Source organism: Mauremys reevesii, linkage group 1, assembly GCF_016161935.1.
Source record: "Mauremys reevesii isolate NIE-2019 linkage group 1, ASM1616193v1, whole genome shotgun sequence".
Lineage (NCBI taxonomy): Eukaryota > Metazoa > Chordata > Testudines > Geoemydidae > Mauremys > Mauremys reevesii.
In genome coordinates, this window is record NC_052623.1 from 272,001,816 (window position 1) to 272,026,693 (window position 24,878).

The window sequence follows — 24,878 nt, forward strand, 5'->3', positions numbered from 1 at the left end:
GATGTAATGCAACAGCTGTTCAATTCCCCAGTCTAAATAGGCACTGTAAAAAACGACATTTCAGCTTTCTCTGGCACATATTCCAGTCTAAATGCTCTTACTGTAACCAACTCCTAGGTTCCCATACAATCACTGGGAAACAACCTTAGAATAAAAGTTTAGTACCCACCCGCCCTCTTAAAAAAGCCTTCAATGCTGCTGTTTGGACTGGACCAGAATTAGAGAATTTTATAAAGGTTTGAGAGCACCCAAGGCAAGTAGTGCAATATAATTTGTCACTATTTAACTTGCTTTGGAAAGGAGAGTAAAACAGTGAGATCTGCACCTTGGTACATAAAACTGTCATCCTGGATAAAGAGAAATCGTTCAGAGAAGTTTTACAGCTTGGTCAAAGTCAAGGACACAGCTTTAGGCATCATCAATTGAAGGGGTTCAATTCAGACTTAGTTATAACCACTTTTATATACTGTACTTCTACCCTAGTTGGATCAGTGTCTGGAACTGCCCACTGGTGTCCCTTTGAACAACTGTAAACTAAACCATAGTATGCAACTCCATAGGAAGCTAGAGGATCCGGTGACTGTACAGCAGTTATATCTCCCCTGCTTCACGCTCCTCTGAGCTCCTCCGGTCTTCTGATCGGCCATTAGCACTTTCATATGAACGTTTCCTGTCTTTGTTATCTCGGGGTGACCTCTCTCTTGAGCTCCTGTCTTTGTCACGTGATGTTCTGTCATGATCTCTTGACCGTTCTTTGTCTCTGGAAGATCTTTCTTTTGAGGATCTGAAAAGTGCAATACATTTGAGAACCCAAATTAGTCATGAATCTGTTGCTGACACAAAGAACATGTTTTGTTAAAATTTTGTATTTATCTTTCGCAGACATACCCAGTTTGGTTCCATATAGACAAATACATGAGAAGCCATCAGGAGACACAGACCCCCATATCCAATTTCAAAACAGACTAGCAGAGGCAGCATTTTTGAAGTACACTTATTATGGAGCTAAGCTTAAGGTTAGAACTTGCTTTTCATTAATCCTTTTGACCCCTTCCCCTGAAACTTTCATCAATAAAAGTTTCTGCCTGAATTTTCTCATGTGTGGTCTTTAGTCCAAGGAGAATTTTCTGGCACACTTTGAGGTTGATAACACAGAGCAATTTTAAAGTGAGATTGAGATATCAAAGGTTTTTCTTTTCTTTTTATAAACAGAAAGCAAACTACTGAAGTCTTCTAGTTTTTCGAGTGCCATCCCTCAAGAACAGCTTCGTTTACAGACTCCAGAGTTGTTTTGTTCATTGACCCTCTCATGAAAACTAGCATTTTTGAGTAATTTTAGGAAAGTTGCATGCTTTATTTTATTTTTTTAGATGCTTAACTATGATTATTTGAACTTCCAAGAACTCTGCCAGGCAGCCACAGGAATTTTCTACTGCAGATTTGTGGTATAGCTTTAATCAAGTAAAAAGGTGTCTCATATTCCCAGCCCTGCATAAGGGGTTAATTCTTACTCCCCTTGTAAAACACTTTGACTCTATAGATGAAAAGGCTCTTTGTAAGTAATAGTACCACTGAAGCTTTCCAATGTTATAAAAAACTAAATGATGGAAAGGGAAATTATTACAGTGGTCAAGAAATTCTGTGTACTTAAAACTTGTATAGGAGATTCCCCTGTCTCCACTTAATGGAATTGTGTTGAGAGTTTGTATTAGTGTCTCATTATCTTAACTCTTCAAAGGACAAGACTGTAAGAAAGAAGATCTATAATCTGTTCTCAAGTTTTGATGCAGACTTCCTTTTTGAGCTTGGACAAGTCACAACCTCAGTTCCCCCACTTGTAAAATGGAGATTACTCTACAGGAGTTTTTCAAAGCTTAAATATTTAAAAGACATCTCGAGGTCCTCAGATGGAAGGTCATATAGAAGTACCTAGTATCAATCACACAGAGTAACTCAAATTACAGACAAAAGAATTAAGAAAAGATAAGACTTGTTACAACTTGGCTCAGTTACCACCCTGTATGGTCAGTCTGTTGTGAGTGGGTCCAATCACCACATCCCACTGCAGTTCCAAATCAACTGGGTCTGGGTAGAATCTAGTCACTGTTTCTAGCTCTGGGACTATGGATACACATTCAGGTTCAGACCTATTTGACACACTACCTTGTGACTTACGGTGCCACCACCCAGAGGCCCTACACCCCAAAGTCAGTGTGAGCGCTACTGTACACCTCACCCCCCAAGTTGCTCCCCAGAGGTCCACCAAGCCAGTGGGCACTCAGATTCTAGTTCAACCCCTCTGGGGAGAAATCTTGCAGGAAAGCATGGAAATGAAGGTTACTTATCTGTAGCTGGACCAGATGAGCCTCTGCATAGTCACACTATGGGAATCATGGCACCTGTGCTGTGAGCTTTCAGTACCTTCTGGAAAGCAGTGCCTGTTGAGGCCATTCACTCCTCTCTCCTCCACTCACCCTGGAGAGTTTTGAGGGTAGAAAGGGAAAGTGGCCCTAACTGCTCTCCAGTTCTTTCCACTACTTTGGGAATTCTAATCTGAGCCATTCCAGAAGTAAGTAGGGGGAGGGAGAGAGAGAGAATGAATATGCAGAGACTCATCTAGAAGAATTCTGGTTACAGGTAAATAACCTTCATTTCTTCTGAGTGGCATCTATACATTCCCACTTGCAGGTTGAACTGCTTACTAAACTCCCACAAGAAGGTAGGCTGAGGAGTTCTAGGTAAACAAGGTCAACAGAACACTTAAAACAAGCATTAGTTCTGCACAGAGTGAACAGAAGTAACCAAACTTCTCGCTTTCTCAAAAAAACTAAAACCAAAACAAAAAACCCCTTTGGTTACTAACCTTTCTGTAACTCTTGTTCTTAGAGATGTGTTGCACATGTCCATTGCAATTTAGGTATGTGCACACCCTGAGCACAGTTGCCGGAATTTTTTCCCCTAGTGGTATCCATCAAGTTGGTTCCAAGCACCTTCTCGTGTTGGGCACTCATAGCATTGGTATAAAGGGCCCTGACGATTCTGCTCCCCTTAAGTTTCTTCTTACCAACTGACTCTGATGAGAGGAGACTGACGGTGGGTTTTGGAATGGACATGTGCAACACCTCTTGGAGAACAACAACTACAGAAAGGTTAATAACATTTTTTTTCCTTCAAGTGCTTGCACATGTCTATTCCAATTTAGGTGACTCAAGTAGTTGTACAGGAGATGGGCTTGTAGTTCAAGGACAGGCTGACTGCAAGACTGCACGCCCGAAGTTGGTGTCATCTCTAGCTAGTCAGGTGATGACATTTGGTGAAGACCGGTGTGGCAGTTGACAGGTTGAATGGAAGACGTGCAAACTGGTAATGAACTTGGTTCATGACAAATCTTAGGAACCTTCTGTGGCCTGGGAAGATTCATATGTGGAAGTATGCATCCATTAGATGGAGGACAGCATACCACTCCCAGTGAGTAAACAATGGAAACCAAGAAGAGCATGTGAAATTTAAGTTCTTAAGATAGTGGTGTCAGATCTAGTATTGGCCTGACACCACCCTTGGCTCCCAGGATTAGGAAGTAACAAGAATACAACCCCTTTCCTCTTAAGTGGAATGGAATCTCTTTCACAGCTCTCACCTGAAGGAGGAACTGAACTTCTTGTTCTAAGAGTTGCTCGTGAGAAGGGTCCCTGAAGATGGCTGGGAGGGTGGGGGTGGGAAGGTGAGGTAGACAAAAATTGGATAGTATATCCCATTTCTACTGTGCTTAGAAACCAACGATCTGAGGTAAGATGGGTCCAGGCACTGAGAAAGCAAGAGAGTCAGTTGGAAAACAAGGAGAAAATTGCCTAAGCAATGAGGAATTCCTGCAACCATCACAGGCAGTAAGAAGGAACGGAAGAGGAGTGGGGTCAGTAGGACCCTTCACACCAACGGTATCAGTAGAGCCCTGTAAATCTGCTGATATCCACTTTATATCTACATCTGCGGATGTGGATATCCGCAGATCATTTTTGCAGATTGTGGATGGATGTGGAGACTAATTTTATATTCACACAGGGCTCTAGCTATGAGCGTGCAACACCACAGGGTGCTAGAGCTGACCCGAGAGATGCCAATAGGGGGAAAAATTCTGGCAACTGTGGTCAGGGCATGCACACCCCTAAACTGGAATGGACATGTGTAAGCACTCAAATAAGTCACCTTAATGAGGGAAAAAATTTGCTAAACCCCCCAAAATATAACAAAACCACATATATAGATACAGTAACAGTCATGCAACATGATGTGATGATGACAGTGTGAAGGTATGCCATGGATATTGCCTTTGTCCTGGATGAGGGCTAACAGTTCCAGGAGACTGAAGCCCTGTCAGGTGATAATTTGAAACAGTGCATTTTACAGGGACAATCTTTGGACCATGAGGGCCTAACTCCTCTTGTATCAGCTCCATCTCTCCAAGGGCTTGAAGATCTTCTAGATAAGCTTTGGCCCCATATAAATAATGGCAAAGTTTATATATAAAGTATGATACCAAAAGGTAATTGACTTTGTTTGCAGCAAGAGACATTTAGATTAGATATTAGGAAAAGCTTTCTAACTATAATGTTAGTAAAGCACTGGGACAGGTTATCTAGGAGCTTGTGAAATCCATGTAATTGAGGGTTTTAAGAACTGGTTAGACAAACATCTGTCAGGGATGTTGCAGGTATATTTAATCCTTCCTCAGCATGGTGGGGTGGACATCCTACATTTCTATAATTCCTCATTGAATGTAAATGAGGCTTAGGGACATATAGACATGCAAGTAGTCAGAATAAGATGGAAAGCCCAGGCATCTCAATTAGGATAGACATGAGGGCAGGACCACCTGTTCTGTAAGAATGAAACTTAAAGGTGATAGTACAGATAGACATTAGGCTTGGATCTCAGAAACTATCAAGAATAGTATCTTCATAGAGATACAGTCCAGAGAACATCTGACTAATGTTTAAATGGAAACCTCTGAGCTTTATGAGAATAAAAGCTACAATCCCACAGGTCATGCTAGACAGGAACACCCTAGGGTGAGACAAATGAACTTATTCTTCTGCAGCATTAGCAGTACATCCTAAGCATTACAATGGAGAATTTAGACTACTTTAATGCAGCTCTTAACAGCAAAATAACTACTCCAAGCAGCTCTAGAGGTACACAGAGCAACCCTATCACAGAGAAAGTTATTACTAAGCGAAGAAAGGCTGTCAATGTGCATCATATGTTGGAACAGAGATGACAACCAAATGTCCTTTGGCAGGAGTTGTTTCTTAAAATAAAAACAAAACAAAAAAACTCCAAATGCAATAGTCTAAAACAACAGTCAAGGAAGCCTTATCAAGTTCACCAATTTAGGAACTGTTTAGATGGGGGAATTGAAAGAGATTCATAGCGTAAAGGCTCCTGTTTTTCAACAGAGACTTTCGGACATCAGCATAAACAATCAAGAGACACAACAATATTGAGTCAAGATGTCAACCAGAGAAACTTCAAATCTGTATGGAGACAGGAGACCCAGTTGTTTGGAAAACTGAACTTGACGGATATACCACCATAACCAAAATACTGAGCGACAGACTTGCCAATCTGTAACCACGAATACTGAAAGCAACTTTATACCAACCTAACATCAAAATCCCTTCTGGTTCAATAAATCAGGGGCAACATGCAAAGAATTTCCTGTTCTAAGTGCAGGAAAGGAGTGCTACATTAGGACATGCTTCTCTCTGGTTCAGGACCATAGGCAGGCATGTTTTATCCCTGTTTGGAAAGGACTTTAGTAGTATTTAACCCATTTGTAGAACAAGATAATATAAGATGGAGACCTTAGGCAGAGTACTTGTGCAACTGAATGAAAAACTCTTCTCAAAGAATCAGTCAATACATCTTCTTTTCCTGGTAGATGAGACATAGGACCAATTCAATGAAGTTATTGGACTTTGGAACAGGAAATTTCCCTGGCAGAACTGTTTAGAGCGAATTCCTCTTCAGTGGTGTGTGAGATGCATTAATGTAATGCTGTCCATCGTAATTTAGACAGATTTGCATTTGATCGCAGGGAGAAAAGCCTGGCCAGTCAGGGCAATCTTTCACTCAGCTGCCGTATCTTTACATCTTCCACCAAGATCACAAACCTGGGAGTGGATGGAGATGAAGGTGAAGATTCCTTTCCACCCTCTAGGATTATTACTGCACACAGCCAGAAGATAAAGAATTCCCTGAAGAGCATGCTCTTTCCCCCATCTTATGAAATCTTGCAACTGGAAGATACTGAGGCATTGTAGCTGAGGTGTTCCTAGAAAAGGTTGTAGAATCCTGAAGAGTTCTGCTGAAGTCTCAGACATAACCTGGTATTAAAACTATCAAGTAACTGCATAGATAAGGAACCTGTCAACTGCAGACAAGCTTACAAGTCTGGAATATATTACAGCTTTAGTGACCACAAATCTTCTGAATGAGTATGAAAGTTGTGCAAACTACTAGGAAAGAACCATCTAGACACATGGAGGGTCAAGTCTATATAGAAACAAACACCCAAACATTCAAGAAGAGTCATGATAGCCAGACAACACTTGTTGCCATAGAAATGGCAATCGGAAAGGTACAGCTTTACTGATAGAGGTCTTCTTTGACTCCAATAAGAAATATGTATAAAGAAATAAATATGCAACAATTGCATAGAAAGGGGGGGTAGAGTCTGGAACATTTCTGGAAATTAAAAAGAGCTCTTTCTCTGGAACTCAGAAGTATGTCCCCCCTCAGGATATTAGTACAACCAGCCAGCAGTCTGCTCCATGCCATGTAGTCCTGTTGTCCACACTGTATGATAGGTGGCAAATCTCATTCACACTGCAGCCAGGAAATAAACCTTATGCCGTCTAAGTGTAGGCAATGGATGTTCCAACCCTTACATTCAACTGTCCTTCCAAATTGGAAAGAACAGAAAAGACGGTTACTCACCGTTGTAACTGTTGTTCTTCGAGATGTGTTGCTCCTATCCATTCCAGTTAGGTGTGTGCGCCGCGCGTGCACGGCTCTTCGGAAGATTTTTACCCTAGCAACACCGGCGGGCTGGCTGGGCGCCCCCTGGAGTGGCGCCGCTATAACGCTAGATATATACCCCTGCCGACCCATCCGCCCCTCAGTTCTTTCTTGCTGGCTACTCCGACAGTGGGGAAGGAGGGCGGGTCTGGAATGGATAGGAGCAACACATCTCGAAGAACAACAGTTACAACGGTGAGTAACTGTCTTTTCTTCTTCGAGTGATTGCTCCTATGCATTCCAGTTAGGTGATTCCCAAGCCTTACCTAGGCGGTGGGGTCGGAGTGAGACGTGGCAGAGTGTAAGACTGCTGAGCCGAAGGCTGCATCATCTCTGGATTGTTGCACCAACGCGTAGTGGGAAGCGAAGGTGTGGACAGAAGACCAGGTGGCCGCTCTACAGATGTCCTGGATGGGGACATGGGCCAGGAAGGCGGCAGACGAGGCTTGCGCTCTCGTAGAGTGAGCGGTGAGGCGGCTAGCTGGCACTCGAGCAAGCTCGTAACATGTCCGGATACAAGACGTTACCCAGGAGGAAATCCTCTGAGAGGAGACCGGCTTGCCTTTCATATGCTCCGCAACCGCTACGAATAGTTGGGGCGAACGCCGGAAGGATTTTGTTCGCTCTATGTAGAAAGTGAGGGCCCTGCGGACGTCCAGGGTGTGAAGCTGTTGTTCCCAACTCGAGGCGTGAGGCTTCGGGGAAAAAACCGGAAGAAAAATGTCCTGGTTCAAATGGAAGGCCGACACCACCTTAGGGAGGAAGGCCGGGTGTGGCCGAAGCTGAACTTTGTCTGCATGAAAGATGGTATACGGTGAACCAGCCGTCAGTGCATGAAGCTCAGAAACTCGCCTCGCTGAGGTTATGGCAACTAGGAAAGCCGTTTTCCACGACAGGTGGAGTAGGGAACACGTGGCCAAGGGCTCGAAAGGGGCTCCCATGAGCCTGGCCAAAACTAGATTCAGATCCCAGGACGGGGTAGGACGTCGTATTGGCGGGAACAAGCGATCTAGGCCTTTTAGGAAGCGGGAAACTGTCGGATCGGAGAAGATAGACCGGTGACCGACCGGCGGTCGAAAGGCGGATATGGCCGCTAGGTGTACTTTCAACGATGAGACCACGAGACCCTGCTCCTTAAGCGACCAGAGGTAGTCCAGGATCGTTGGAATAGGGACGACAAACAGACTAAGGTCTCTCTGATCGCACCAGAGTGCGAAACGCTTCCATTTCGCGAGGTAAGTCGAGCGAGTGGAAGGCTTCCTGCTCTCTAGCAGGACTCGCTGGACCGCCACCAAACAGTCACGCTCCGCGTGAGTCAACCACTCAGGTACCAGGCTGTAAGATGGAGGGACTGCAGGTCCGGGTGGCGGAGCCTGCCGAAGTCCTGCGTTATCAGATCCGGCCACAACGGGAGTGGAATGGGATCCCGTACTGAGAGCTCGAGCAGTAGAGTGTACCAGTGCTGTCTCGGCCAGGCCGGAGCGACGAGTATGAGGTGGGCCCTGTCCCTCTGAAGTTTGAGCAGCACTCGATGTACGAGTGGGAACGGAGGGAAGGCGTAAAGGAGGTGATCCGTCCAGGAGCAGAGGAATGCGTCCGACAGGGAGCCTTGGGAGCGACCCTGGTAAAAACAGAACTGGTGGCATTTCCTGTTCTCTCTGGAGGCAAACAGGTCTATTTGGGGAAACCCCCACCTTCGGAAAATTGTGTGCCACATCTGGACGCAGGGACCACTCGTGAGAAAGGAACGACTTGCTGAGACGGTCGGCCAGCGTGTTCTGCACCCCCGGAAGATAGGACGCTACCAGGTGAATCGAGTGGGTTATGCAGAAGTCCCACAGGAGCATCGCTTCCGTGCAAAGCAGGGAGGATTGGGCCCTGCCCTGCTTGTTGACATAAAACATCGCCGTCATGTTGTCCGTACACACCACCACACAGCGCCCTTGGAGATGGGAGCGGAAGGCTTGACACGCAAGGCGAATTGCCCGCAGTTCCCTGACATTAATATGTAGGGAGAGCTCTCGGGGCGACCAGAGACCTTGGGTGTGCAGGTGGGCCAGGTGCGCCCCCCACCCCAGCTCCGAAGCATCCGTGGTCAGGGTGACGGATGGGTGAGGAGGGCGGAATGGGACTCCGGCACACACGACTTCCGGGTCCAGCCACCAGCTGAGTGAAGCAAGGGTCGGCTTCGTGGGCGTGACCACCATATCTATGGAGTCGCGGTGTGGCCGGTACATCGACGCAAGCCAAGTTTGAAACGGGCGAAGGCGCAACCTCGTGTATGAAGTGACGAACGTGCACGATGACATGTGGCCGAGGAGGCGGAGGCAGGATCGCACCGTTGTTGTGGGAAAGGATTGCAGGTCCCGAACTAAGGAGACCAGAGAATGATGCCGAGGTTGAGGGAGGCGGGCCCTGGCCAAATTGGAATCCAGGACCGCTCCGATGAACTCCACCCTCTGCGATGGAGTCAACGTGGACTTCTCGGCATTTACCATAAGTCCTAGGCGCTGAAACAGGGCCAGGGTCGTGGTCATGTGACTTGCTACCAGTTGGCGGGATGGTCTGCGGACCAGCCAATCGTCGAGATACGGGTATACGTGTATACGACGACGGCGGAGGGCTGCGGCAACCACTGCCATGCACTTGGTGAAGACCCTCGGCGCGGTGGAGAGGCCAAAGGGAAGCACCGTAAACTGGTAGTGTGTGCTGTTGACGACAAACTGCAGGTAGCGTCGATGAGGAGGGTAAATCGCGACGTGGAAATACGCGTCCTTCATGTCGAGGGCGGCAAACCAGTCTCCCGGATCCAGGGAGGGAATGATAGTCCCCAGGGTTACCATGAGAAACTTGAGCTTGAGCAGGTATCTGTTGAGCTCCCGGAGGTCTAGTATAGGTCTTAGACCTCCTTTCGCTTTGGGGATCAGGAAATATTGGGAATAAAATCCCCTGCCTCGCATTTCGCTCGGCACCTCCTGTATGGCACCCAAACTCAGCAGAGTCTCGACCTCTTGGGAGAGGACTTGCTCGTGAGAGGGGTCCCTGAAGAGGGACGGGGTGGGTGGGAAGGAGGGAGGGGGCGAAACAAACTGAAGACAGTAACCGGACTCTACCGTGCGTAGCACCCAGTTGTCCGTTGTAATCTGGGCCCACGCCGGGAGGAAATGGGAAAGCCGGTTGAAAAATAACGGGGAAGGATCCGGTAATGAGACTGATGGGCCGTCCTAGGGCATCCCATCAAAACCCCTGCTTCGGCCCTTGAGGGGCCTTGGGGGGCGCCTGGGACTGGGTGCGGCGGTTGCCGGATGGCCTACGCCGGTTCAGCCTGCCTCTACGCCCATTATCAGGCTGTGGCCTGGCCTGATTGAATGGCCGATACGGCTGCTGCCTGAAGGACCTCCGCTGGGTAGCTGGCGTGTGCATGCCCAGGGTGCGGATGGCGATATGGCCATCTTTCAGGGTCTGGATTCTGGAGTCTGTTTTCTCCGAGAATAGGCCCTTGGTATCGAAGGGCAGGTCCTGTAAGGCGTACTGGACTTCTGGCGGCAAGGTGGAAGACTGCAGCCAGGAGACACCATAATAGAGGCCCAACTTCAATGTATACCCCAAATTAAGAAAAACAGTAAAAGAACTAAAAAAGAGCCACCATGGCTTAACAACCATGTAAAAGAAGCAGTGAGAGATAAAAAGACTTCCTTTAAAAAGTGGAAGTCAAATCCTAGTGAGGCAAATAGAAAGGAGCACAAACACTGCCAACTTAAGTGCAAGAGTGTAATAAGAAAAGCCAAAGAGGAGTTTGAAGAACGGCTAGCCAAAAACTCCAAAGGTAATAACAAAATGTTTAAGTACATCAGAAGCAGGAAGCCTGCTAAACAACCAGTGGGGCCCCTTGATGATGAAAATACAAAAGGAGCGCTTAAAGATGATAAAGTCATTGCGGAGAAACTAAATGGATTCTTTGCTTCAGTCTTCACGGCTGAGGATGTTAGGGAGATTCCCAAACCTGAGCTGGCTTTTGTAGGTGACAAATCTGAGGAACTGTCACAGATTGAAGTGTCACTAGTGGAGGTTTTGGAATTAATTGATAAACTCAACATTAACAAGTCACCGGGACCAGATGGCATTCACCCAAGAGTTCTGAAAGAACTCAAATGTGAAGTTGCGGAACTATTAACTAAGGTTTGTAACCTGTCCTTTAAATCGGCCTCAGTACCCAATGACTGGAAGTTAGCTAATGTAACGCCAATATTTAAAAAGGGCTCTAGGGGTGATCCCGGCAATTACAGACCGGTAAGTCTAACGTCGGTACCGGGCAAATTAGTTGAAACAATAGTAAAGAATAAAATTGTCAGACACATAGAAAAACATAAACTCTTGAGCAATAGTCAACATGGTTTCTGTAAAGGGAAATCGTGTCTTACTAATCTATTAGAGTTCTTTGAAGGGGTCAACAAACATGTGGACAAGGGGGATCCGGTGGACATAGTGTACTTAGATTTTCAGAAAGCCTTTGACAAGGTCCCTCACCAAAGGCTCTTACGTAAATTAAGCTGTCATGGGATAAAAGGAAAGGTCCTTTCATGGATTGAGAACTGGTTAAAGGACAGGGAACAAAGGGTAGGAATTAATGGTAAATTCTCAGAATGGAGAGGGGTAACTAGTGGTGTTCCCCAAGGGTCAGTCCTGGGACCAATCCTATTCAATTTATTCATAAATGATCTGGAGAAAGGGGTAAACAGTGAAGTGGCAAAGTTTGCAGATGATACTAAACTACTAAAGATAGTTAAGACCAAAGCAGATTGTGAAGAACTTCAAAAAGATCTCACAAAACTAAGTCATTGGGCAACAAAATGGCAAATGAAATTTAATGTGGATAAATGTAAAGTAATGCACATTGGAAAAAATAACCCCAACTATACATACAACATGATGGGGGCTAATTTAGCTACAACGAGTCAGGAAAAAGATCTTGGCATCATCGTGGATAGTTCTCTGAAGATGTCCACGCAGTGTGCAGAGGCGGTCAAAAAAGCAAACAGGATGTTAGGAATCATTAAAAAGGGGATAGAGAATAAGACTGAGAATATATTATTGCCCTTATATAAATCCATGGTACGCCCACATCTCGAATACTGTGTACAGATGTGGTCTCCTCTCCTCAAAAAAGATATTCTAGCACTAGAAAAGGTTCAGAAAAGAGCAACTAAAATGATTAGGGGTTTAGAGAGGGTCCCATATGAGGAAAGATTAAAGGGGCTAGGACTCTTCAGTTTGGAAAAAAGAAGACTAAGGGGGGACATGATAGAGGTATATAAAATCATGAGTGATGTTGAGAAAGTGGATAAGGAAAAGTTATTTACTTATTCCCATAATACAAGAACTAGGGGTCACCAAATGAAATTAATAGGCAGCAGGTTTAAAACAAATAAAAGGAAGTAGTTCTTCACGCAGCACACAGTCAACTTGTGGAACTCCTTACCTGAGGAGGTTGTGAAGGCTAGGACTATAACAATGTTTAAAAGGGGACTGGATAAATTCATGGTGGCTAAGTCCATAAATGGCTATTAGCCAGGATGGGTAAGAATGGTGTCCCTAGCCTCTGTTCGTCAGAGGATGGAGATGGATGGCAGGAGAGAGAGATCACTTGATCATTGCCTGTTAGGTTCACTCCCTCAGGGGCACCTGGCATTGGCCACTGTCGGTAGACAGATACTGGGCTAGATGGACCTTTGGTCTGACCCGGTACGGCCTTTCTTATGTTCTTATGAGATCCTCCTCATGGTCACTCCTGATGCCAAAGTTCTGGCTCCGGAATCTGCCGAGTCCAGCGAGGCCTGGAGGGAGGACCTGGAAGCTTTCTTGCCCTCCTCAAGCAGGGCTGAGAATTTTTGCCTGGAGGATGATGGAATCAACTCCGTAAACTTAGAGAGGGCCGCGAAGTTGTCGTATGTGTAGCGGCCAAGGAGAGCCAGCTGGTTGGCTATCCGTAGCTGAAGGCCGCCCGCCGAATAGACCTTCCAGCCCAACAGGTCCATCCGCCGTGCATCCTTGGACTTTGGCGCCGGCGCGGGTTGCCCATTTCTCTCCCGGTCATTCACAGACTGCACGACAAGGGAGTCTGGGGTCGGGTGCGTATACAGGTACTCGTACCCAGTCGGGGGAACGGAGTACTTTCGCTCCACGCCTCGAGCAGTGGGAGGGATGGATGCAGGCGACTGCCAGATTGTAGTGGCATTCTTCTGGATGGTGCGAACGAAGGGCAGGGCCACTCGCATCGGGGCCTCAGCTCCAAGCACCGTAGTAACCGGATCCTCGTCTTCAGTGACCTCTGCGACCGGGAGGTCAATGGCTTGTGCCACCCGACGAAGGAGGTCCTGGTGGGCACGCAAGTCAATCGGAGGGGGATCCGATGATGAAGACCCCGCCACCGCCTCATCCGGTGAGGAAGACGAGGACAGGCCCTGGCCCATGGCTTGAAGCTGAGGCTCGTCCATGGGGTGCGAAGCCTCCGCCTCTACGGGATGCTCCGCCGGTACAGGCGGTGGTGGAGCCTCAGCCGGAGGTGATGGAGGGGGCCTGCTGACAGTGGCGTCCGGCACCCTGTGTTCGGAGGCCCTGGGTCGCTGCAGGGAGGGGACACCTTGAGCCTCGTGATAGGCCCAGGGGGTCCAGAAGCCCCATTGCTGTGGACCGTGGTCCTGCCCTTGGGGGTCTGCCCGGTGCTCTCCAACACTGCCCTCGTGCGAGGCGACCGACGGTTGGCGGGAAGGCCACGGGGGGGCACAGGCGCTCAGAGACTGCGCCGTCGATGCCGCTAATCTGCCCGTGGACGGTGCCGGGGACCGGTGCCGGTCAACGCGGTGCCAGGAGCAAGAGCGGGACCATCGACTGCGTGAGTATCAGGAGGTCAACCGCGATCTTGACCGTCGTCGACGGGAGCGGCTCCGTGAACGGTGATGGGATCCGGACCTTCTTCGGTGCCGACGGTCCGGAGACCGGGACCAGGATAGTCTCCGGGAGTGCGACCGGTACCGCGATGAGGAGCGGTACAGGGACTGCGACCGGTGCCGAGAAGGAGAGTGGTACCGGGATGGTGACCGGTGCCGGGACCTAGATCGGCGTGCAGGTGACCGTCTCCGGGATTGGGATCAGGAGCGGGACCTGGATCGCCTTCTATCCTGTCTGTCAGGGGAAGGAGGCCTCGTCATGGCCGGTTTACCCACTGACTGTACAGCCCGCACCGGCAGTGCCGGGGGCCGGAGGCTCGGTGCCTCTGTGAGCTCTATGAGCTCCCTCGCCGTCGAGAAAGTCTCAGGCGTGGACGGGAGAGGCAGCTCGACCACGGTTCGCACCGGGGAGCACGGAGGTACCGGACTCAACGGCCCTGACGGTGCCGGAGTCGACGGTACCGCGCATTATCTATGCGCTGTCGAGGTCGGTGCCGAAGGGGCCGACACTGGCTGCTGGACAAGCGGTCCCGATGCCGACGTCTTCATAGACTTTTGCTGCGGCTTTCGTTTCCCCGATGGTGAGAGGGAACGGTGCCGAGGCTTCGGTGCCGGCTGCTTTTTCTTAAGAGTCTCGGTACTGGACCAGTCGGGGACCGCTGGAGCGCTCCGTGCCGAGGATGACGGCGGAGCTGAAGGTGTCGGCAACGCAGGGGTAAGCGCCGTCTCCATTAGGAGCTGTCTCAATCTAATGTCCCGCTCCTTTTTCGTTCTAGGCTTGAACGATCTGCAAATTGGGCACTTATCTGGTCGATGGGCCTCACCCAGACAACGCAGGCAGGAGTCGTGAGGGTCCCCAATCGGCATGTGCCGCTGGCAAGCCGCACAGGGCTTGAACCCTGGTGTCTTGGGCATAAGCCCGCACCAGACGGGAAATGAGGGCTAAGCCCCCCTAATCCCCTTAATCTACCTAATAACTAACTTAACTAACTATTTAACTAACTATATACACTAAATACCAAATGAGAAACAGAGGTGAGCTAGGGATGTGGAGGTCAAAGGAGCACTCCACTGTTCCAATGGCCGTCACGGGCGGGAAGAAGGAACTGAGGAGCGGACGGGCCGGACGGGGTATATATCTAGCTCTATAGCGGCGCCACTCCAGGGGGCGCCCAGCCGGCCCGCCGGTGTTGCTAGGGTAAAAAATCTTCCAAAGAGCCGTGCACGCGCAGCGCGCACACCTAACTGGAATGCATAGGAGCAATCACTCGAAGAAGCAGCCAGGTTTACTAAGACCTGAAATGTGGGTCAACTGCTCCATTGGACCAGAGTACTCTATTAGAGCCAAGGAAGGCTTAGTAAAGCTAAGTATTGGTGCCTATCTGTGTTTCTACTACTCATGGGGGGGAGGAGTAATGTCACGGTAGCCAATCCCAGACACTATACTCCTTCCTCATTTAGAACCAGAAGCTAGGTATACAGAGCCCAATATTATTCTAATAAAATTTCCTCTTGCAAGAGGTCATGTTGATTGATCCATGTGTCTATTTATGTCTGATCTAGAACAGTGGTTCTCAAAACAGGGGTACATGTACCCCCGGGGACACGCAGAGGTCTTCCAAAAAATACATCAACTCACCTAGATATTTGCCTAGTTTTACAACAGGCTATATAAAAAGCACTAGCAAAATCAGTACAAACTAAAATTTCATATAGTGACTTGTTTATACCTCTCTATACACTATACACTGAAATGTAAGTACAATATTTATATTCCATGGTAAAAAAGAGAAAGTAAGCAATTTTTCAGTAATAGCATATTGTGACATTTGTATTTTTATGTCTGATTTTGTAAGCAAGTACTTTTCAAATGAGGTGAAAATTGGGGGCAAACAAAACAAATCAGACCCCTGAAAGGGTACAGTAGTCTGGAAAGATTGAGAGCCACTGATCTAGGAGATATCAGAGTAGGCCTCAAAGCCCGTCATAGACATCTCTAAATCTAAATAGGTCCTACAGCACTGTATCTTCTCTGCAGAACCTTGGCAACATGCTTTTTAATTCCCTGTGTGGGAAGGACTTCAGTATCTTTTTTGCCTTTGCATTTGAGGGTTACAAAGAGGGTTGGAAGCCAAAAGGCAATCCTTTCTGGATCAGATTCCTCTGACACTGTAACCTGTCTCTCCTACAAAGGCTGCACAGCAGAGAAATCTTTGGATCCTTGAAATATTTCAGAATCAATAGAACTTTAGTGGGTATAGACATCTGAAGGGAGTCTTTCATCCAGATCTCAGTTCTCAGCCTTTCAGATCTCAGCATCTGTATCTTGCAAACCTGGCTCTGGGCCGCTGAATTTGATAGAGCATCGGAAAGAGAAACACCCTCTCCTTGGGAAACAGCCATGCAGAGCACTGAGTGTGTGCATCTGAAAATGGCTGAACAGGAAGCACAATGTTAAAACACTATCCCTGTAACAGAGACCCACCATCCTGGATCTGATCAGAATCTTATTCTTCCCCCTTTCCAGTGTTGTGAGGGCTTCCACACTGAATTTGTTTCCTCAAGCCACTATATTGGGTACAGAATCAATAAGGCAAGTAGTTCTGCAAAGATCATGGTGTTGGAATTTCAGTACCATGGTCTTAGTGGTGCAGAACCACTAGACAAATTACACTCAATAGTCAAAGATGTCTGATTCTCATGCTGGCTACATCCCAGGCAATTTGATCTTGGGAACCATGCTTGGCAGTTATTCATATCTGGCTGTTGAATCTGGATCCATGTTGCTACTCAGGATCCATGTTGGTTCTGGCTCTGGATGTGTACTTGCCAGGCACTCATCTATACTTAGCTGTAAAATTTGGATTTTTTTTCCTTTTGTAGCCTGGACCCATGCTTTGCTGCAACCCCAGATCTTCCAGATCCTGGCTCTGCTGATCATGATCCTTTGGAAACCGGATCGAGTGGCCAGAGAGCCCCTTTAGGCACATTAGGTCTCTTAGATCAACCTGGACAGACCCTGGAACCAGATGCCCAAGCTGATGCTAGGACTTACAAATGGCCAGACTTAGTTGACTGAGCCTGAGGAGCCTCCCCGTCAGCTGGGTGGCGTGGAATGGCCCAACCCTCTCCTGCCAGTCCAGACAAAGCCAGTGTCAAACAAGCATCTGCTCTCCTCTTTTAAAAGAAAAATCTCACAAACTAACTATAAACAAAATTTGCCCCAAAGTTTACCAAAGAGGTGGGGGGCAGGAGCAGATGAGGAAAGCATCAAGGACACTGTGTTCAATATGGGTTCTCTGCCTCTGTGGCGGTTAAAATGAATTGGAGGGTGGTTAGGACCACTCCCTGTTTCCTACCCTCAGAACCCTCCATGACAAGAAGGGGAGGAAGGAACAAGTGGCCCCAAAGAATGCATCTTTCCAGAAAGCTCTGGAAGCTCATGGTGTATGTGCCTTGATCCCCACAAATAGGAATAAACAAAGACCTAATGAAGAACAACACAGGCTAAGAGGATTTTCTTAACCATAGTGACTTTACTCGTAAAGCACTTGAGAGTGAGAGATCTTTGAAAACGACTAAGTCTTCAGATTCAACTTCCCCATGTCTAATCTCTCCCCTTTTGGGAGTCTAAGATTTGCCAGCATTTCAGGCCTATAACCTGGGTATCATTTTTTATTCAGATCTCTACTTAGGTCCTCACATCTAAGCCAAGTTTAAGTCTTGCAGATTCTTTGTGTGTAACATCTAAGATAGTGCCTTTCTTATCCATCCACACAGCCCAAACTCCCATCCAAGCTCTCATCTTGTGTCCCAATTACTGCAACATCATTTTCTCTACTCTTGACAATACAGTTTTGCCTTGATTATCTATTCTGAATACTGCTGCAAAGATCATTTTCCTAGCCTGTTGCTTTGACAACATTCTTTGCAACCCTCTACTGGCTCCCCTTTCTCTACCACAACATACATAAGTTGTTTGTCTTCACTTTTAAGGATGGTCTATTCCCACCTACCTAACATCTCATTAGAGAATGAGATGCTGATCCTCACCTACAAGTGGCCCAAGATGCCAGCCTCCATCGCCCACTTGTTAAATTTTCTAATAGGCATCTTTGTGCTTTCACCCACATGTTTGGGAGAAGCTCCCCATGAACTTCCTCAAAATCAACTCATTATCCTCCTTCAAAACCCTCCTCAAAGCACTGCTTTGCCACGATGCCTACAAAAAAAATTAACAATGGTTTGGCTGCTCATGTGCTGAGACCACTGCTTATCAAGCTGACAGATACTGTCTCACTGCTTCCTTGTGCTCGTCTTTCTGTCTCCATCTGTTGTCTCCTGTTGTATACCAGATTGTGAGCTCTTGAGGCAGAAGCTGGATTTTTTTTGTTCTGTGTTTGGACAATGCCTAGCACACTGGGGTCCTAGTCCACAACCAGGGCTCCGAGGTGCTAGCTACAGTAATACAAACAATCACAACAGATGGTTCTCAGCAATAGTCCTTCAGTGAGCTATTAAATACCTTTGCAAGGCAGGGAAGCTGTCTGGAATGCAGTACAATAGGTTGTCTTCAGGAACATTCAGGCTTATTTTCACTCACAGTACAGCACAGGGTTCACAATTTGACAAATATATTGCACTTTGTCACAGCAGTTTCCCCACACCAAAACAAACAAAAAGGTAACCTTGTTTCTATATCAGTGCTCATGCTAAAACAATGACTGAAATCAGGAAATGCCCCACGAGGTGTTTAAAATTACTAAGGGTATGTCTACACTACCCGCCAGATCGGCAGGCAGCGATCAATCCAGCGGGGGGTCGATTTATCGCGTCCAGTCTAGACGCGATAAATCGTCCCCCAAGTGTTCTCCCGTCAACTCCTATACTCCACCGCCATGAGAGGCACAGGTGGGGGCGATGGGGGAGCAGCAGCAGTCAACTCACCGCGGTGAAAACACCATGGTACTTAGATCGACTTACATCGGACTTCAGCTACGTTATTCATGTAGCTGAAGTTGCGTAACTTAGATAGATCCACCCAGTGTAGACCAGGCCTAAGTGTTCTTGGTAAACAATTACATTTCTACTCTAAATTTCTGGAAACAGTTACAACTGTTTTCTGATCAGTGTATCAGGGACGGGAAACTGCTTCTCTCAGAAGGCCAACATTTACCTTTTTTTGCGTTCTCTGCTCCTGTCCCTGGAACTATGCCTGCTTCTCTGATGGCTGCGGCTCCTGCTGCGGCTGCTGGAGCGAGACCTGTGACGGTGGCGTTTCTCACGGGATTTGGAGCGAGTTCTTCTCTTTCGTTCCCGGGAGGCAGAGCGAGACCGATGTCTGCGGCGATCTCGAGACCTAGATCTGGAAACAAAGGATTTACGGTGAATGAGGCAGTCAGCTGCTCTACCAATATACCAATATTTAGTGCTTTGTACATGGTAGTGAGTCTGTACAGAGATCAGTTTCCAATTATCACAGCTATTATATATTTCTCAGAGACCGGCCTGAAGGAGGAAAGTGATGGGGGAATCCTCCAAATTCCCCTGTGACCAACCAAATTTAGAGCACATGAAGGGAAGACTCTGCATGTTTGGTGCTTTGCCACTACCCTTCAAAGAAATCCAAGTGCTTATTCGACAGAGTCTATTTAACAAACACAAAGTTCAAAATGTTGATGTTATGAAAGATGTAGTGACAATGAGTCTCTGGCAGGTGCTTTATGAAGCCTTCTATTTAAGGCCTGATATGCACCAGATACCACTGAAGTTTTAAAACAAGAGCTATATTCTTGTTTAGGGCCATTAACATAAGAGAATATTTGCAGGCTCTCAAACCTCTGAAGGTTTATTATTACAAATAATTTCCTATTGAAAGGCTAGCAATGCAAATGAGTGGCTTCCAACTGAAGCTTAAGAGGCAACGTGCATTGCCTAAGTACTGACACCTCTGGATGGGTCACCTGTGGAGCCTGAACCTGGGATCTCAGGGTCTAAAAGCACAAGTGTCCATTGCTTAAGCTAAAGGACTTGGGCCATTAGCTTGCAAGCAGTCACAGACTCAAGCCTTTTGACATATTCTTATTACCACCAGAGGACAAAAAAAAACATTGTGTTGGCCATGGGCGAACACATGTGCATAAGCAGTCCAACACCATAGTGATCAGTGCAGTATAAATCTGTTGAGAACGGCCATCATCTATGATGCTTTGGTACTAAACAAGGACGCTGCAGTCTAGCAATGCTTGACAATGAAATTTATAAAGGTTCTAGCTTTTAAAAGCTTGACTTCACTACTAGTGTCCCTTTCTTACAGATTACATACCTTCTGGGATTCTTGCTATGGGATCTGGACCTGAAACAAATGGAAAATGGCAATCAGCTTGTGTTATACAAACAAATATTCACATTTAGAAAATGCAGAATATTACAATGAGAACAAGCTAAAGTAATTGATTACTTACCACAGGGGTCAGCAACCTTCGGCATGCAGCCCATCAGGGTAATCTGCTGGCAGGCCACAAGCCATTTTGTTTACATTGACCGTCCGCAGGCATGACCCCCCCGCAGCTCCTAGTGACCATGGTTCATCCTTCCTGGCCAATGGGAGCTGCAGGAAGTGGTGGCCAGCATGTCCCTGCGGCCTGCCGCTTCCCACAGCTCCCACTGGCCAGGAATGGCAAACCGTGGCCACTGGGAGCTGCGGAGGCCTGTGCCTGCGGACGGTCAACATAAACAAAATATCTCACGGCCCGCCAGCGGATTACCCTGATGGGCTGTGTGCCGAAGGTTGCCAACCTGACTTACCATTACATTTCTGATTCTATGAAACAGTTAAGATAAAGGCCCCAATAAAATGTGAGTTACAGTTTCTTTAGAGAAAGATTTCCCAATGCTACACTGATCTGACTGTTTAAATGCTTCTTCTCTCTTTCTTCCTGGGTATAGCATGCCACAAAAATTCCCTATTTTATTTAAACTCTCTTGTTTTTTTATGAAGACCTTAGAAAGTTAAGGAAAATACTGACCCTCTGTTCTTCTGATGCACAGAACACCTGATTTTATGGGGGATTTCATAGCTGAGATGTGAGCTCATCAACACTGCTGTAGAAAGTCACTGTGGACTTCTTAAGTCCACAACATAATGCATGCAAACAGCAGTTTAAACAAGTCTGCGTGTGAATTCCTAGAAACAGTGATTGTGTATTTCACTGAGAAGATTCAGGACCACTCCTAAAGGGCCAATTATATACTCAACTTCTTTAGGTCTAATTTGAGTATTTCAGATACCTTCCAATCTATCTATGCAGGGTATTTTCCCTAAAAAGACACCTAATGTATAATTTACTTGTTAATTCTCAGAGAAAATTACGTCTGAAATCACACTGAAAAGTCAATATTTGCTCATGTTTATATTCACCCAGTTGTATCCATTACTTATATAGAAAAAGTACAGTAACTCCCCACTTAACGTCCTCTCGCTTAATGTTGTTTTGATCTTACATCCCTGCTCAATTACAGAACATACTTGTTTAAAGTTGTGCAATGCTGCACTATAACGTCGTTTGGTTGCCTGCTTTGTCCACAGCTGGCAGCCTCCTTATCACCCCCCATTTTCCCCGCCTCCGGCCCGAAGCAATCAGCTGGTTTGAGGCATTCAGGAGGTAGGCGGGAGAAGTGAGGACACTGTGCGCAGGCTCCCCCTCCCTCCTGAACACCGCAAACTAGCTGATTGCCACCAGCAGGAGGCAGGGGAAGGAGCGGGGAGAAGCTAGGATGCGACATGCGCAGTAAAGGGTGGGGGGAGAGAAGAGGCAGGTTAAGGGTGGGGGTTTGGAGGAAGGGGTGGAGTGGGCGGGCCGAAGGTTGAGCCCCCCCGCGCCTGGTGCTTGCACAGTAGGGGAAGCTGCAGCGGCTGCTGCGCAACGTACTTCTCCTAGCCAAGGCACCTTCAGCCTCCTTGCCTGCAGTGCCAGTGGGCTGTGCCTGTGTGGGGTAAGGCGGGGGCACCTCCCATTGCTTCATATTACAATCATCATTGTTGAGTATTAAATTGTTTCTTTAAAATTGTTGAAAAACGTATACCTGTATTAAATTGCTTGTTTAAAATGTATATAATGCCTTTTGTCTGGCAAAAAAAAAAAAATTCCCTGGAACATAATCCCCTCTATTTACATTAATTCTTATGGGGAAATTGGATTTGCTTAACATGGTTTCGCTTAAAGTCGCATTTTTCAGGAACATAAATGCAACGTTAAGTGAGGAGTTACTGTATTCCACCAGAAACAAGGAATTATAGGCTTGAGAAAAGCAGTCAAATAGCAAATAATTTTCAATTCATGTAGAATTTTCAGCAAATGCAGCCTGTTTTGCCACCAAGCATACATACACGAACACAAATATGCAAGAAAATTCAGTCTTGCATAGATTCTACAACAGCTATTAAATGTATGCTGCCAAAAACAGAGCAGTTCTCTACCTCCTTAGCTTCTCCCTTTCTTCTTTCTCCCTCTCCTCTCTGCGTTTCAGGCGCTCCTGATTCCGTTTTTCCTGTTTATCAGCCACAACCCTCTAAAAAACAAAGGGACATTTTCAATACATCACTTCAACTGAAAGGTGATATAAAGTCATCTAAACAGTTAATAGTTGGTTCTTTCTCACTTTCTGTGCATGTATATTATCCCCTCTCTTCTCATTCTCAGCATCATATTTGACTTATTTACTTTGTTTCGGAAGTGGCCATTATTACAAGAGAGCTACACAGAAGTGATGGTATTAACATCAAGACCTGAAGGAAGTAGAACTATACTAAGTCAAAGTTTTACATGGAAAGGAGTTCAAAAGCAGTGGGTCAGGATTTCAATGTGAGAGTTTCTATACTAATTCTGTCATACTCTGGCCAGTGGGTGGTAAATCAGAATGTGCAGAGCTAGAAATTTTATGAGCTTCCTTCGTTTACACTGGAAGATAAGTAAGGGCTTAGTCTGCATCAGAAAGACCCTGAATGGGCTGGTGCCTGGATCTGAGGCTACTTGTCTCCACACTGTGAACATGACAATTACAATCACAGAAAGGATGCTTCAGTTGATAGTATGTGGAGGTTGAATTCACTACATTTAGGGGCAGGGCACTCTCAGCAGAGGGCCCTTAGGTGTGGAACTCACTGCAGCTGGACATTAGGAAAAGCCCCAAGTCTTTCCACCTTCTGGGCATAATGCAAGAGATTCATCTCTTTATAAAGGTCATCTTCCGAGTTGTGGAATTGTCCCAGACCATCTTGATTAGATTTCTGAGGAGAGTTTTAGGAAGGAGGAAAGTTGTGTTTTTTTTTTGTAAGTGACGTACTTCAAAGATTACATACAGGGTACTTTAGGAATTTGGAATCATCATCCATGGACAATTTTTTAAGTTAGTATTCAATTTCTTATAGTTTTGATGTCAAGTAATTCCTTGTAAAACAATGACAATTTACTTGTAATTATTTTTAATAACTATTCTTGTTCCAGGGAACTATTTGCATTAATGCCTCCCTCTCATAAATATCACACATAACCACACAACACAACACTCTGAGTCCACTAGCACTTTTACTCATGATCATAACAGAAGCATTTACTGCATTTGGGCTCCAGCTGGGGAAAACTTGTGCTTAACTCCTATTGAAATCAAGGGGCCTTAAGCACATGCTCACATAGCTCACTGAATTGCAAAACCATAATTCATAGATTTTTAAGGCCAAAAAGGACCATTATGATAATATAGTCCTTCCACCCACATAACACAGGACACAGAATTTCACTCAGTATTTCTTGCCTCAAGCCCACAATTTCTAGTTAGGCTAGAGATTCTCATTTAGAAAAGACACAATAGCAGAGCAGGGAGAGCAGAGAAATCTGGGAGTTTAGAGGTGGTGTCGGGGCTTGTAAGCTCTGAATTCTCCCAGTCTGTGCGTGTGCTGGGATCTCAGGGAGCCCCTGGAGCAGGATGCTGAACGGGAACGATGTTGACATTCGTGCTGTGACTGGCTGCAATAGCCCCTCCGAGATGAGGACCTTTGGTGTCGTCTGCCTCGGTCCCGTTGGTGTTCGCTCCTTGAGGTGAAACGGTGCTGAGAGTCTAGGTCAGACGGAATCCAACCAGTTTGGTGGGCGTCAAGGGCAATCCACGTGGACTTTGCCCGGAATGGTCGCTGGGCGGCGAACGGTGTCAGGAACGTTCCCTCAACCGAAACCAGTACCGAGCCCGGGTGACTGTGGAGATCCCAGCGGCAGCCTGCCTCTGGAGCGCGGGCTGACATCGGTGGTGCTCCTGGTACTGGCATGGACATAACATCCCGGGTCGCCTACAGGGCCTCCAGTGTGGAGGGCACCCGGACATCTGGGGAGGCCTGCTCCGAATGGGCCAGGCTACTCTGCTCGACTTGAGTCGGAAGCCTAGAGGCCGGTGGGGATCGAGGACTGCCCGACATGGGTCTAACCTCTGTCCCAGGTTTACTGAAAAAGCAACAAAGAATCCTGTGGCACCTTATAGACTGCCACAGGATTCTTTGTTGCTTTTACAGATCCAGACTAACACGGCTACCCCTCTGATACTTGACACCAGGTTTACTGAGGCGCTGCAGCGAAGAAAGCCTCTTTCTAGCCTTCTTGACATGCCCCGTGGACAGGGAGCAGTACCAACTAGTTGATGGTGCCGAAGGGTCGCCGCGCACCGACACTATGGTCCCCCGGTGCTGACTCAGAGCAGTGCACCAGAGCCGGGGTCAGCGCCGACTCCATCAAAATAGCCCAGAGCCTAATGTCCCTTTCTCTCTTGGTCCGAGGCTTAAACGACTTGTAAATCTTGCAGCAACCG

At 46.9% G+C, this 24,878-nt stretch overlaps 1 protein-coding gene across 5 annotated transcripts in view; it reads right to left on the minus strand.

Moving 5' to 3' along the window:
• Positions 1-443: 443 nt before the first annotated feature.
• Positions 444-24,878, minus strand: part of LOC120373599 (putative RNA-binding protein Luc7-like 2) — a 61,834-nt gene continuing 37,399 nt past the window's right edge. For 4 of the 5 annotated variants that reach the window (XM_039492267.1, XM_039492285.1, XM_039492250.1 and 1 more), the window contains 4 exons: positions 22,504-22,595; positions 20,350-20,379; positions 19,201-19,389; positions 444-784 (listed from right to left, as the gene is read on the minus strand). In XM_039492267.1, the coding sequence (XP_039348201.1) occupies positions 592-784; positions 19,201-19,389; positions 20,350-20,379; positions 22,504-22,595 (504 nt within the window). In that variant the 3' untranslated portion in view covers positions 444-591. Of the gene's footprint in view, positions 785-19,196; positions 19,390-20,349; positions 20,380-22,503; positions 22,596-24,878 lie in introns of those variants that run through there. The other variant, XM_039492277.1, reaches the window with a different exon arrangement.